Raw genomic sequence first — 13,851 nt, forward strand, 5'->3', positions numbered from 1 at the left:
CATTTGACCCAGGAATTCCACTCCTAGGAATTTACCCTAAGAACGCAGCTATCAAGTTTGAGAAAGACTGATGCACCCCTATGTTTATCGCAGCACTATTCACAATAGCCAAGAATTGGAAGCAATCTAAATGTCCATCGGTAGATGAATGGATAAAGAAGATGTGGTACATATACACAATGGAATACTACTCAGCCATAAGAAGAGGGCAAATCCAACCATTTGCAGCAACATGGATGGAGCTGGAGAGTATTATGCTCAGTGAAATAAGCCAAGCAGGGAAAGAGAAATACCAAATGATTTCACTCATCTGAGGAGTATAAGAACAATGGGAAAACTGAAGGAACAAAACAGCAGCGGAATTACAGAATCCAAAAATGGACTAACAGGTACCAAAGGGAAAGGAACTGGGGAGAATGGGTGGGTAGGGAAGGATAAGGGGGGGAAAAAGAAAGGGGGTATTAAGATTAGCATGCATGTGGGGGGAGGGTGAAAGGGGAGGGTGGGCTGCACAACACAGAGAGGACAAGTAGTGATTCTACAACTTTTTGTTATGCTGATGGGCAGTGACTGTAATGTGGTTTTTAGGGGGGACTTGGTAGAAGGGAGAGCATAGTAAACATAGTTTTCTTCATGTAAGTGTAGATTAAAGATTTAAAAAAAAGGAAAAAAAAGAAAGAAAGAAAACGGGGATTACTCCTTGAAAGGATAAAACTATTGGTAAATCAAAGATTAATGCATGCTTTAAATATCCTTAATTTTGATCAATTAAAGGATGTCAGATGATCGGCTATGGAGGTACTCTTTTCTGATAATATTCCTTTCTCTTAATAAAAAAAAAAAAAGAGCAGTTCCTATGTGCTGACCTACAATGAGTTCTACACAGTGGTATAGAGGGCATGTCAAAGTGTGGGCAAAGGGTCTGTTTGTTTTTATGCAGAAGATCAAGGCCTAGCTTGGCTACCCAGAAAATGAACTAAGATACGATATGAGGAGTAGCTTCCAGCATCAGCACTCTCTGAAGGATTTGTGCCAGGGGATGATCATCAAAAAGCCTCCACAGGGATCTGGGCGATGCTGCGGTTGTGGCTGGGTCCATCCCACCATTTCCTGGACTTGCCATTGGAATGAGGAGGGAGATGTCTAGGCTGGCATGTGCATAGCATACAGTGAAACAACGAATTTGAGTGGATCTGTACTGTTGGAACTCAACGAGGTGTTGGGAGGGGTGCAAGTTGTAGGACTCCAAAATCTTACGACTATAGACTATCTATGGTTAAAAGAACATATGGGATGTAAACAGATCCCAGAAATGGGTTGCTTTAATTTGTCTGACTTCTCTCAGACTGTTCAAGTACAGTTGGAAAATATCCATCTTATCATAGACAAATGTTCACAAATGCCTAGGGTGCCTAAATGGTTTTCTTGGCTTCACTGGAGATGGCTGGTAATTATAGATTTGCTTATTTTATGTCACCATATTCCTATTATGTTAATATGTGTGCACAAGTTAATTAGTACTTTAAAACCTATACATGCTTAAGGTACTCTACAAGAAGATATGTCAAAGAAATAATCAATCCTCCCATGTTTTCTTCCATATGCCACCTCTATAGCTTTTCTTCTTCCTTCCTAATTACAACCCTTAAATAGAATTTGTGCCTCATATCGAATTTACCGAGCATCATAATTCCTCCAGGTGGTAAAGATACCTCGAGACAAGTGCTGGGCATAGAAGCCACAGGGCATAAATCTGCAAAGAAGTAAAAAGCTAACCTTTTCAAACAATATGGCTTCTCTCTCACTTTCCAACTTTACATTTCCCTGTATGGCCCCGGAAGATGATTGGTTAGGCAGAGACGGGTAAGATTCCTCAAGGGAGGAACAACCGAAGACAGGCACAGTCGCAGGGGGGACAGCAGGTGAGAAATTGGGGAACAACAGTGGTGAAGCTTATAACCTCACCCCCCACCCCTGTTTTGAGAGGAAGCTTCTGCATCCGTGGATGTTTTATTGCCCTTGTCTTGCTCCAATTAGCAAATAGTCTACAGGCACACACATGATCATCTACAATTGCTCTCTTACAACACTAAACTATGTTTTCTACCTTTATCTTGCATCTACCTACCACTTCAGCATTTTATTAAAAATAAAAATAATAATAATAATAAAGGGAGAAATGTGGGATCCACATATAAATCAAGTATAAAAATCAAACGAATATTCATATTTGACCTGATTGTTTATAGTTCATAATGTGTGATCAAAACCAAAAGTTTCTGTGATGACTGCCCTTGTACTGTTCACCATGTAAGAACTTATTCACTATGTAAGAATTCGTTCACTATTTAAGAACTTGTTCGTTATGCTTCAGAAGATTGGAGACTGACGAGAATTAGGCTTGAGATGGATTAATGATTGTGCATTGAGCATTGACCCCCCTATACAGAATTTTATTGTTGTTAACAACGATTTGATCAATAAGTATGAGAGATGCCCTCTCAAAAAATAAATAAAATAAAATAAAATAAAATAAACAAATTAAGTATAATTACATAGTCCTCAATAGTTTTCCTATTTTTGATCTACTTTGATCTATCATCTCAATCAATATATTTTTGTGTTAAGTATATAGTATGTCCTCAGAAACATGAGCTGTAGAGTAGAACAATATCAGGAAAATGTTTTTTCCACTTTTTTGAGATATAATCTGCAATGTATTGGTTTTACACATACAATATAGTGATTTAATAATTATTTACATTACAAAAGGCCCACCATGGTAAGTATAGCTATGATATGTCAACATACAAAGAAATTTTAATAGTATTGTCTATAGCGCCTATGCAGTGATTCCAGCCCATCGTTACTGGAAGGTAGAGTTTTAATCTGGTCCTTGGATTTTATATACAATATTGCTCAGAAGTCATGATGTGAAACAAAGGTTTTTACATGATAAAAAAAACCCTTTCTCTAGTTTTCCCATTTTATGGTGACACAAGCAGAAATCTGGGAGAACAGAAACATCACATCAGATTTCATTCTTCTAGGACTCTTTACACAAGACCCACCTTTTCCTCTTCACCGTCGTGCAGAAAATAACCATGCTTCTCCTGATTCACTGGGACCCCTGATTGCACACACCTATGTACTTCCTGCTCAGCCAGCTCTCCCTCATGGATATGATGCTGGTCCCCCTATTGTGCCCAAAATGGCTGGTCACTATGTGACAGGGAGAAATTCCATCTCCCCCACTGGCTGTGGGATGCAGATCATCTTCCTCACATTGGAAGGAGGTGAGTGCTTCCTCTTGGCAGTCATGTCCTATGACCACTATGTGGCTATTTGCCACACCCTGAGGTACCCCATCCTCATGAGCTGGCGATTATGCCTGATAATGACCTGGGGGTCCTGGTTCCTGGGGGCAGGTGATGGGCTCATGCAGGCTGCTACCACTGGAGCTTCCCATTTTGCAGGGCTCAAGAGATTGACCATTTCTTCCATGAAGCGCCCACTCGGGTGCACTTGGCTTGTGCTGACGTCTGTCTTTGAGTACACCATGTACACCTGCTGTGTGTTAATGTTCTTGGTCCATTCCAGCTGCTGTTATCCAGATGCGTTCTGCAGAGCCTGCAAAAAGGCTTTTAGCACCTGCTCCTCACATTTGGCTCTGGTGGGACTGTTTTCTGGAGCTGCTCTATTTATCTACATGAGACCCCAATCCTACAGGTCAGCTAACCATGACAAGGTTGTCAGCGTTTTATACTATCTTCACCCCTGTGCTGAACTCCCTTGTGTACAGTCTGAGGAACAGTGAGATCAAGGGAGCCTTGTAAATGTGGCTGTGGAAATGGGCAAACTTAAAACTTCAGCAAATGTAAACTCACTCTTCAAGGTTATACAGTGCCAAATGGATCTAAGTTCATGAAGTCATCAACATTTTAAACTATTGTAACTACCTCTCCTTTAGCAATATGTGAAGAGAAGGTTAAGTTTGTTGATTGGTATAATAGAAAGTTGTTAAGAACTGTGTCCATACTGTATTAAGAGATATCATTTCTATTTTTGTATTTGTGTGGTTTTTGTTAACTATTTTATTGTGGTGTAGTTGATGTATTCTGGACTTGACAGTTATCTACATTATTAAATGCTCACCACAACTAGTGTAATTGAGTATTTCTCCACACAGAAGATATTACACAATCATTGCCTATATTCTCCATGTTGTACCACCATCCCCATGATAAGCTGATATTACACTGAGATTTTGCACAACTTCATCCCCTCCCCTCTGTCCTCCACCCACCTAATGCCTCCCCTGGGGTGACCACTAGACACTTCTTAGTGTCTATGGGTCTCCTGCTGTTTTGTTCATTCTGTTCTGCTTTGTTTTTGTGTTCCACAAATAAGTGAAATCATGTGGTATTTTTCTTTCTCTGCCTGGATTATTTCACTGAGCACAATACATTTAAGGTTTATCTGTATTGCCAAAAATAGGATTCCTTTATTTTTTATGGCTGAATAATACTCCCTTGTATATGTGCACCACTGCTTCTTTATCCATTCATCTACTTATGTACACTTGAGTTGCTCACACTAAGCAGTTTTTATGGATTGTTTTTTATTCTGTAAGAACTCTGTAAGTGCTCTGAATCCCATTTTCTCAATGAGCAAATGGAGGGATGGAAAAATTAAACATTGTTCCCAGTGTAACTCATCAAGTAAATGTTAAAATGTGACTTTGAAGCTTGTCCCCCAAGCTGAGACATTTTATTCATTTCCAGTAATTTATTATGAACATTGTTTTCTATTCCTTATTTCCATATATTTCTAATACCTAAGTGTAGGGATTCTATCAGACAAATGAGAACAATACTGTTTACAGTAATTTAAAATGCAAGCCCATGGAAAAGGGGAAGTGAACCACTTAGATGTAAGTGTTATATTGTCATTGTTTTTACATTTTCTCCCAATCTGTTTTACTTGGTGTTTGAAGGCAAACCTTTGTAATTCATTCAAATTTTTATTTAAGGTATATATATATATATATGTATACACACACAGAGAAATATATGGATTTCCCCAGACTCTAGTTGTAGTCACAGTGAACAATCTGTTTTATATCACAACCAAGTTCTCCTTATTGGAAGTGTTGAGAAATGATGTTTAAAGGTTCTGTTGACTAATGATGAATATGAGGTCCATTGATATGAACTGAAATACATTAACATGCTTACTTTTAATGTGCTATCAAAGCTGAGTAAGATTCAACCTCTGTTTCCTCTTAGATGTGTTGGTCATTTTACTACTGCAAGTATGCAGCTCATGAGCTATTTCTCATACAAAATATGGGCACTTCTCTAGTGTTGGGGACTTTGAAAAGAGGAGAAACATATCTATTTCTTCCATTAGATGCAGACACAGCCAGACAGATAGGGCAGAAAGTGCTGATCATCAAAACCAAATTGTAATCAGAGATTGCATAACAAGTTGGCTTAGAGAATTTTATGGCAAAGTCTAACTTCATTACAGCTACAATGAACAAGGAATTTGGTTTTAAAGAGTAAGAGAGAAAAAACTGCTGAAAAAGCTTCTGTGGCCAATGACAATCCAGTGTGAGTGTCTGAGATAGAAATACTATTTCAGTAGACTTCAATCCCAAAACAAATGTCTTACAGCAATGTAGGAAATCTCCATCTTCACAATGAGTTGGAAATACCAAATCATGTGCATGTTTATGGTAGTACTTTAACCAGTGTGTGTAGAACCTGGACACATGTCCAGAGAGATTATCTAGTAAACCCTACACACCTCAGAAACTGAGGATGTGAGGAGAAGAAAGTTAACTTTTCAAGAGTAAGAGTTGGTTTTCCTTGTTTATTATCCTCCTCAACCAGTGTTAGGATAAAAAAAAATGTAATTGCTAATATTCTGTCAATTATGCCATCAAAAGTATTTTCATCTCCTAAAATGGTTGAAGTTGACACAACTAAATTCAGTCACGGAAATTTGATTTTTTTATCCCAGGTTAATTTATCATCAGTAAGATATATTTTGGAACATATCCATTAGAAAGTGGCATATTAAGCCTATTAAATTTGATAGTGATAAAATAGTTAAACAGGACAACTACCGAGCCTAAATTATAGGAAAAAACTCAAAGAAAAAAGTCACAGGATAAATATTATATGTAACCAAATGTAACACTCTAATAAAAAGTTACTAAATACTTGTTAAAAGAACAATATAATTCATAGAAATGATATTTTAGAACAGTCATCTGACCATAATGAAATCAGTAATGCAGTAATAATTTCCAAGAAGCTTTGGAAATTATGTTCATCCATATCTTCATTTTTTTGAACACTTCTGGGAGATACTAATTTCAATTATTAAATAATGTTTTACATGGAAAAATTTTCCTTTTTTAATTGAAACATGTAGAAGCCCCAGCAATTAACTTTGCTGTAGTTTAGTTTCTGCTTAAAGGTTGATTTATAACCAAAACTAATCTAAGAGAAAAGTACAATGTGTATACTTCTTAAGTTCAATTAATAGCCAAAAACAACCTAATAGAAAGAACAAAGTGTTAATTCCTGGAATCTGGTGTGAGTTATAAACTGTGCAACAGGAGCTGCTAGCAGTTCCTGTGATCCTTTTTGTGGAAAACCCAGACAAGAAACATGCTGTGAAACTCACCAACCAGATGATTTAACACAATAGGAATATAAAAAACATATCTAGTTCATGTTTGGTTGATCCGTTGAGAAAGTACGGTCAATAATTATTAACCCATGATTATTTCACTGCCTTCTGTGACCTAATAAAGACACAGGGGCACTCTAGCTCATTGCTTGGTCTCCAAGGAAGTCTAAGTCCTCTGCATTAAACCTCATTCTCACTCTGTCTCTTATTTTCACAGTCTCTGACTGCAACAGAAAAATAGTTGATATACAATATCATATTGTGATTCAACCATTACACACATTATTAAATCTCACCCCAACTAGTGCAGTTACTCTGTCAGCATAGAAAACTGTCACAGAACCACTGACTGTATTCTCTCTGCCACACTCCCATTCCTGTGACCACCTTATATTGTGACTGAGATTCTGTGTCTCTTCCCCGCCCCCATGCAGCCCAGCACCCACCCCAAATCCTCTGCTGTGGTGGCCGCCAGTCACTGATCAGTGTCTGTGAGTCTACTGCAGTTTTGTTCATTTTGCTAGATTTTATTTTTAGATTCCAAATATAAGTGAAATCATGATATTTGTCTTTCTCTGCCTGCCTTTTTCATATAGTATAATACCCTCTAAGTCCATCAGTGTTGTTACAAAAGGGAGGATTTCTCTCTTTTTGTGGCTGAATTATAATCTATTGTGTATATGTACTATTTCTTCTTTACCCATTCATCTGCTATGGACACTTTTGGTTGCTTCCATATATTGGCTATCGTAAATAATGTGGCAGTAAACATAAGGGTGTACATATCATTTTAAATATATTTTATCTTATTTCAGAAAATTCCTAGTAGTCATTATGCCCAGGACTGGCACATTCTCCTAGACTTCCTTGGTTCATGCCCCCACACCTGCCAGTGCCCTCCCAGATAGTAGCCCCTTGGCTCCAGCAGCCCTGCTGATGCATCCCTGGCCCAGTGCTTACTGGGACACCCCTGGACCACACCCCCTTGCTTCTGGTCACTTCAGAGTGAACTGCCCCAGATGGCACTCACCAGGACAACCCTGGCCCATGCACACCCAGGCCCCAGCCACCCAGCCAGCCAAAACCACAAGTCACCCACAATCTAACCAGGGGACATTCCTACACAAGGCTGCTCCTTAAAGAGTGGGGGAGGTAGTCATTTCACTGAATTCATAGAAACCAAAACATAAAGTCAAACAAAATGAGGAAACAGAAATATGATCCAAATGAAAAAACAAGACACAACTTCAGAAAGAACTAAATGAAAAGGAATGAAACAATCCACCTGATAAAGAGTTCAAAGTAATTGTTATAAAGATGCTCACTGGACTGGAGAGAAGCGTGGATAAACTAAGAGAAGACTTCAACAAAGAGATAGAAAGTATAAAAAAGAACCAATAAGAGTTGAAGAACACAAAGGAAAAGAAAAATACACTAGAGAGAATCTAGAGCAAATTAGAGGATGCAGAAGAACAGATCAGTGATATTGAAGACAGAGTAATAGAAAGCGATCATGCTGAAGAGAAGAAAGGAAAAAGAACACAGAGAAATGAGGATAGGTTAAAGGCCCCCTGGGACAACATCAAACATTCTGATATTTAAATTACAGGAGTCTAGAAGGAGAAGAGAGAAGGGTGTAAAAAAATTATTTAAAGAAATAATAGCTGAAAATTCCCTAACCTGGGAAAGAAACAAATATCCAGGTTTATGTACACAGAACCCCAAACAAGATGAACATAAAGGTCCATGCCAAGACACAATAATTAAAATATCAAAGAATAACAATAAAGAGAAGATCTGATAAACAGCAAGAGTAAAACAGTGAGTTATATGCAAGGGAAACCCCATAAGCTATCAGCTGATTTTTCAGCAGAAATAAGTCAGAAGGGAGTGGCATGGTGTATTCAAAGTGCTAAAAGGAAAAAAACCTACAACCAAGAATACACTCTACCCACTAAGGTTATCATTCAGAATTCAAAGAGAGATAATGAGTTTCAAAGATAAATATGTCAACTGGTCCTAAAAGAAATGTTAAAGGGTCTTCTTTAAGAGGAAAAAAAAGGCCATGATAAGAAGAAAATTATGAATGGGAAAATTTTCTCTTCTAAATGCAAGCATATAATAAAGATAGTACACAAGTCCTTTAAAAACTGTTATGAAGGTTAAAATACGAAAGCAGTAATATCAATTACATATAAAGAATTAGTTAAGGGAATCCCTAAATAAAATGGTGTAAACTAAAACTTCATACTCATAAAACATGCAGGAGAGAGGGTAAAAAAATGTAGTGCTATTAGGATGTGTTCAAATGTAAGTAACCGTCAGGTTAACACAGACTGCTATATACGCAGGATGTCATATACGAAATGCATGGTAACCACAAACCAAAAACCCACAACAGCTTCACAAAATAATGAAGAGAAATGAATCTAAGCACAGCACTAAAGAAAGCCATCATGCACAAAAGGAGAAAGCGAGAGAACAATCAGAGAACTACAAAAGCAACCAGAAAGCATTGAACAAAATGGTAGTAAGGACATTCTTATCAATAATTACTCTACATGTAAATGTACTAAGTGTTCTGATCAAAAGACAAAGGGTGACTGAATGGATTAAAAAACCAAGACCCATCTATATGCTGCCCACAGAAGATTCACTTCACACCTAAAGAAACAGATTGATAGTGAAGGAATGGAAACAAGATGCTTCACAATGGAAATTTTTTAAAGCCAGGGTAGCAGTATTTTTTATCAAAATAAACGTTAGGACAAGAAGAAGAGACAAAGAAAGACACTACACAAGGATAAATGGTTCAGTCCAGCAAGAAGTTATAACATTTGTCAATACACACCTAATGGAGGAACACCTAAATATATAAAGCAAATATTAATTGACACAGAGAATCTGACAGTTATACAATCACAGTAAGGTACTTTACACCTCACTTGTATCAATGGAATGATCATAGACAGAAAATCAATATGGAAACAGCGGCTTTGAATGACACATTAGGCCACATGGTCTTAACATATTTATACAGACCATTCCATCCCAAAACAGCAGAATACACATTCTTTTCAAGAGTACATAGAACTTTCTGCAGGATAGTTTGTAAGGCACAAGAAAAGAGAGTTGCACACAGAAGTCTTGAGATATGTTTCACTCAAATATTCAGCTAAGTATAAAAAGAGAATATAAGTGATGAAATTAATCAAGGCTAGGAAATATTAAGCCCTGAAAAGGAGAAGAGAGAACAGTGTCTACAGTTGACAAGTGGCCATGAACAATTCTTGTTCCTAATAGCCTCAGTGGGGAACTCAGGAGTCAGGAGGAGCTGCTTAGAGTACAAAGAATTGTCTTTCCCACATAGAGGAAAAGGGGTAATTTAACCCCGGAACTCTGACACAAATGTAGCTTCACTCTCATCTAAGGATGCTTAAAGGTCAGACCAAAAAGAGAAAAATGTTTCCAGGTAAACTTTATCATATCCTAGGAAAACAGCTCTAGAGTAGAATAGGTATAATACTTCTAAAACTGTAACATCCTCCAACTCAACACCAAAAAGAAAACTAATAATATGATTAATCAATGGGCAGAGGACATTATTCCAAAGACGACATACAGATGACCAACAGACACATGAAAAGATGCTCAGTATCACTAATAATCAGGGAAATGCCAATAAAAACCACAATGAGATACCACCTTACACTAGTCAGAATGGCCAGGATCAACAAGACAAGAAATAACAAGTGTTGATGAGGATGTGGAGAAAAGGGAACCTTCACGCACTGTTGGTGGGAATGTAAAGTGTTAGAGCCACTATGGAAAACAATATGGAGGCTCCTCAAAAAATTAAGAACTGCCATACAACCCACTCACTCCACTTGTGGAAATTTACGTGAAGAAAACAAAATCACATATTTCAAAAGTTATATGCACCCCTGTGTTTACATTTCTACAATGGCCAAGATAGGGAGACAATCTAAGTGTCTATCCACAGATGAATGGATAAAGATGTGATACACACACACACACACACACACACACACACACACACACACACACACGGGAATATTACTCAAGTAAGCTGCAAGGAAAGATAGAGGGACGAAGGGAGGAAGAAACAAGTTGCCTCCAGGAACTTGTACTGGCAGAAGTGGGCAGGGATTGCAAGGAGACTTATTCATATGACTAATTGCCATTTGTATATTTTACTGAGATTTAAGGAAAATGTCAGTTATGAAGGCCAAGTAGCAACATATGTGATACAGTTTTAAGACACGTTATTTGCCAAGATACAGCTGAGTATTTACAGCACTGGTTCATACAGTCTGTCATTTTCCTAAGGATTTACCAAGGGCTGTATGAAATTCTGTGCCAGCTTTCTCACTGAAGAGACTATACCAAGATGCATGAGAGGACGGTTGAGATTATTACGGCTCTAACCTTGGATATGATATATTAAAACAGATAACCTTGGCAAGCTGGGGCACTTTAGATATGATTAATAACAAATTTAGTTGGAAATCTCACAGTTCTCCAGGACATACCAGTGTGACAACATCTGAGAACAGCTAGTATGTACTGCCATTATACCCTTATAAAATATGAATGCAAATGGGCAGAAACCAAAGCAAATGGAAAAAATGAAAATAGTTGTTGTAGGGATTATGCCCATTTTTTCTTAATTTCTCAGACTCTTTTCAAGGCTTTGATAATGCCATTTTTTTCCTTTTGCTTTTATGAAACAGGTTTATTGAGGTTTAACTGGCATACCATTAACTGCACATAAAGTGTGCAATTTAATAAGTTTTGACACATATATGTATATATATACCTGTGAAACTGTTACCCACAGTCAAGGTAGTGAACGTATCCACAATTCCTGGTTACTCTTGGCAATTCCTCACTCCCAACCCTCCCTGCCTCATCCTTGAACAACCACTGACCTGCTTTCTGTCACTAGAGATTCATTTACACTAAACTTTCTGTCACTATATATTAGTTTGCAGAATATATATGAACTACCTTGAGAAGGGCTTAATCCTAGCTAAGGTTTTGGTGAGGTTCTGCTGAGATCTTTGAGTTCTGATAATATATTCTTAGGGCATGGATATTTTCTAGTTGTGATTACTCTGGGAATATAACATGCTTAAAAATAGTAAGAGGCTTTATTGTGACCCAAACTCAGATCTCAAATATTAGGCCCTAAATGATCCTGTACCCCAAGACATCCATCCTTTAGAATCCCTTTGTGGACCTGTAGGCTAAGCTAACTGTCCCTTCTCTGGGTTCTTGTGCCACCTCATATATTTTCCTATCATTGCCTTTACCATAGTATATTGAAATTTTCAGTATCTCCCACTGTTTTTTAAGCATCTTCAGGGAAGAAGACATGGTGTGTGTGCATGTGTACATTTTAACCTCAGCACAGAAAGTGTTGAGTTAATCACTTCTTCTATTAACAGCTCACTGTCATCATACATACAAGTCCCTCCTCACCTTGTTTTAAATTTTATTTCTTCTCTTCCACTCTTGATCCTTGGCTCATATTGTTATGGATAATAATAACACCACCACCACTTAGTGAGCTCATACTGACAGACATTATTTAATTATTTTATATTAACTCAGCTAATCCTTTCAACAACCTCACAGAGTAGTTACGGATTATTATCTCCTATTTTTTAGAGACTGGCCCAAGTTGACAGGACAGTTAAGTGGCAGAGTCAGCCTCTGAACCCAAGTGGCCTGCTCCTGAAGCTGTGCCCTTAGCTACTGTTAGGCACTTCTCCCAGACACATGTGCTCTTGTGGTTGATGGGGTTCCTGGAATGAATATCACCTCCTAAAGTGTATGTTGCTGTTCTTTGTGTGTGATGTTTTCGCTGTAGAACTGATTCTGCTTCTTGTTCTCTCTCGGCACCCTCTCCTGGTGCTGTTTGTTCGAGTTCACCTCTCCTGACTGCTGCATGCTATTCTGCACTGGGCGTTCATCCCACCTTACTGAACTCTTCTCCTCATTTGGGGTGACTTCCACTCACTACCTCCACAAACAGTGTTGCAAGGAACGTCCTTATCTATGGCCACTTGGGAACCTATGCTAGAGTTTCTCTTGGGGACCTACGCACGAGCAGATCTCTGAGTCAAAGTGCATGTGAATACTTTTCTTCACCATGTACCAAGAGATCACTCTTCAGAATGATAGTACAAGTCCATGCTCCTGCCAGCCAGCACCAAGGGTTTCCTTCACATCCTCATCACAGCTTGGTAATTTTTGGCTATTCTGATGAATGTGAAATACTATCTTACTGTTTTAGTCTGTATATTTCTGGTTACAGGTAAGGATGAGCACTTCTTTTGTTGGCCATTTGAGTTTCCTCTGCCTTATTTGTGTGTACGTGTGTGCATGTGTGTGTGCGCACTGATTTTCCTTGTATAGTCTAGTTGTTGGTTTCCTACAGCTTTTATATGTTGTAAATGTCTTCTCCCTGACTGTCATCTGTGCCTTTCACTGAATGGAAATTCAACCAGTTTTTAAGCTTTTGGGATTTGATTTAATAAGCCATTTCTACCCTTTAGTCACAAAATTTGTCTGTATTTTCTTCTATTAATTTTATAGTTTTCCTTCCACATCTATATCTTTTATCCATTTGGATTTACCTTTTTATGAAGTAAAAGAAAGGGATCCAACTTTGTTTTCCCCCAAATAATGAATCTTATTCCCATTTGATAAATAATCTATCTTTTAAGCCCTTATATATGGTTTGCTTTTTAAAAAATTGTATTTTAAGTTCCCATGCATAAATGAGTCTATTTCTATGCATTTTCCTCTAACTATAACTTAGTAGTGTGCCTTAATATCTGGCAGAGATTAGATTCAAGGATCTTTATTCTATATAAGTTTTAAAGTAAGTTGTTGAGTTCTTAAAAAAATATATTTTATTTCTGAAAACATCTAGTAGATTTGTTGATAGGTAAATTCCTTGCTTCTACATGATTCTTCTTTACCTTTATACTTTTACTATGTAGCATAGTATCTTACATATACAGTACCTCAGTAAATATGAACTATTATTCAACTCATTTATGGTCTCCTTTCAAAGTGACAGGGCAGGGAAATAAATGATGTGATAATGGAGGT

At 37.7% G+C, this 13,851-nt stretch overlaps 1 protein-coding gene across 1 annotated transcript; it reads left to right on the forward strand.

Moving 5' to 3' along the window:
• The first annotated feature begins 2,989 nt into the window (after window positions 1-2,989).
• LOC140845991 (olfactory receptor 2T12-like) lies at window positions 2,990-3,817 on the forward strand. The gene has a single exon (XM_073221428.1). It carries the CDS (start codon window positions 2,990-2,992, stop codon window positions 3,815-3,817), a length of 828 nt encoding a protein of 275 aa, XP_073077529.1.
• The last annotated feature ends 10,034 nt before the right edge of the window (window positions 3,818-13,851 follow it).

This window comes from Manis javanica, chromosome 14 (genome assembly GCF_040802235.1).
Source record: "Manis javanica isolate MJ-LG chromosome 14, MJ_LKY, whole genome shotgun sequence".
In the NCBI taxonomy this organism is placed as follows: domain Eukaryota; kingdom Metazoa; phylum Chordata; class Mammalia; order Pholidota; family Manidae; genus Manis; species Manis javanica.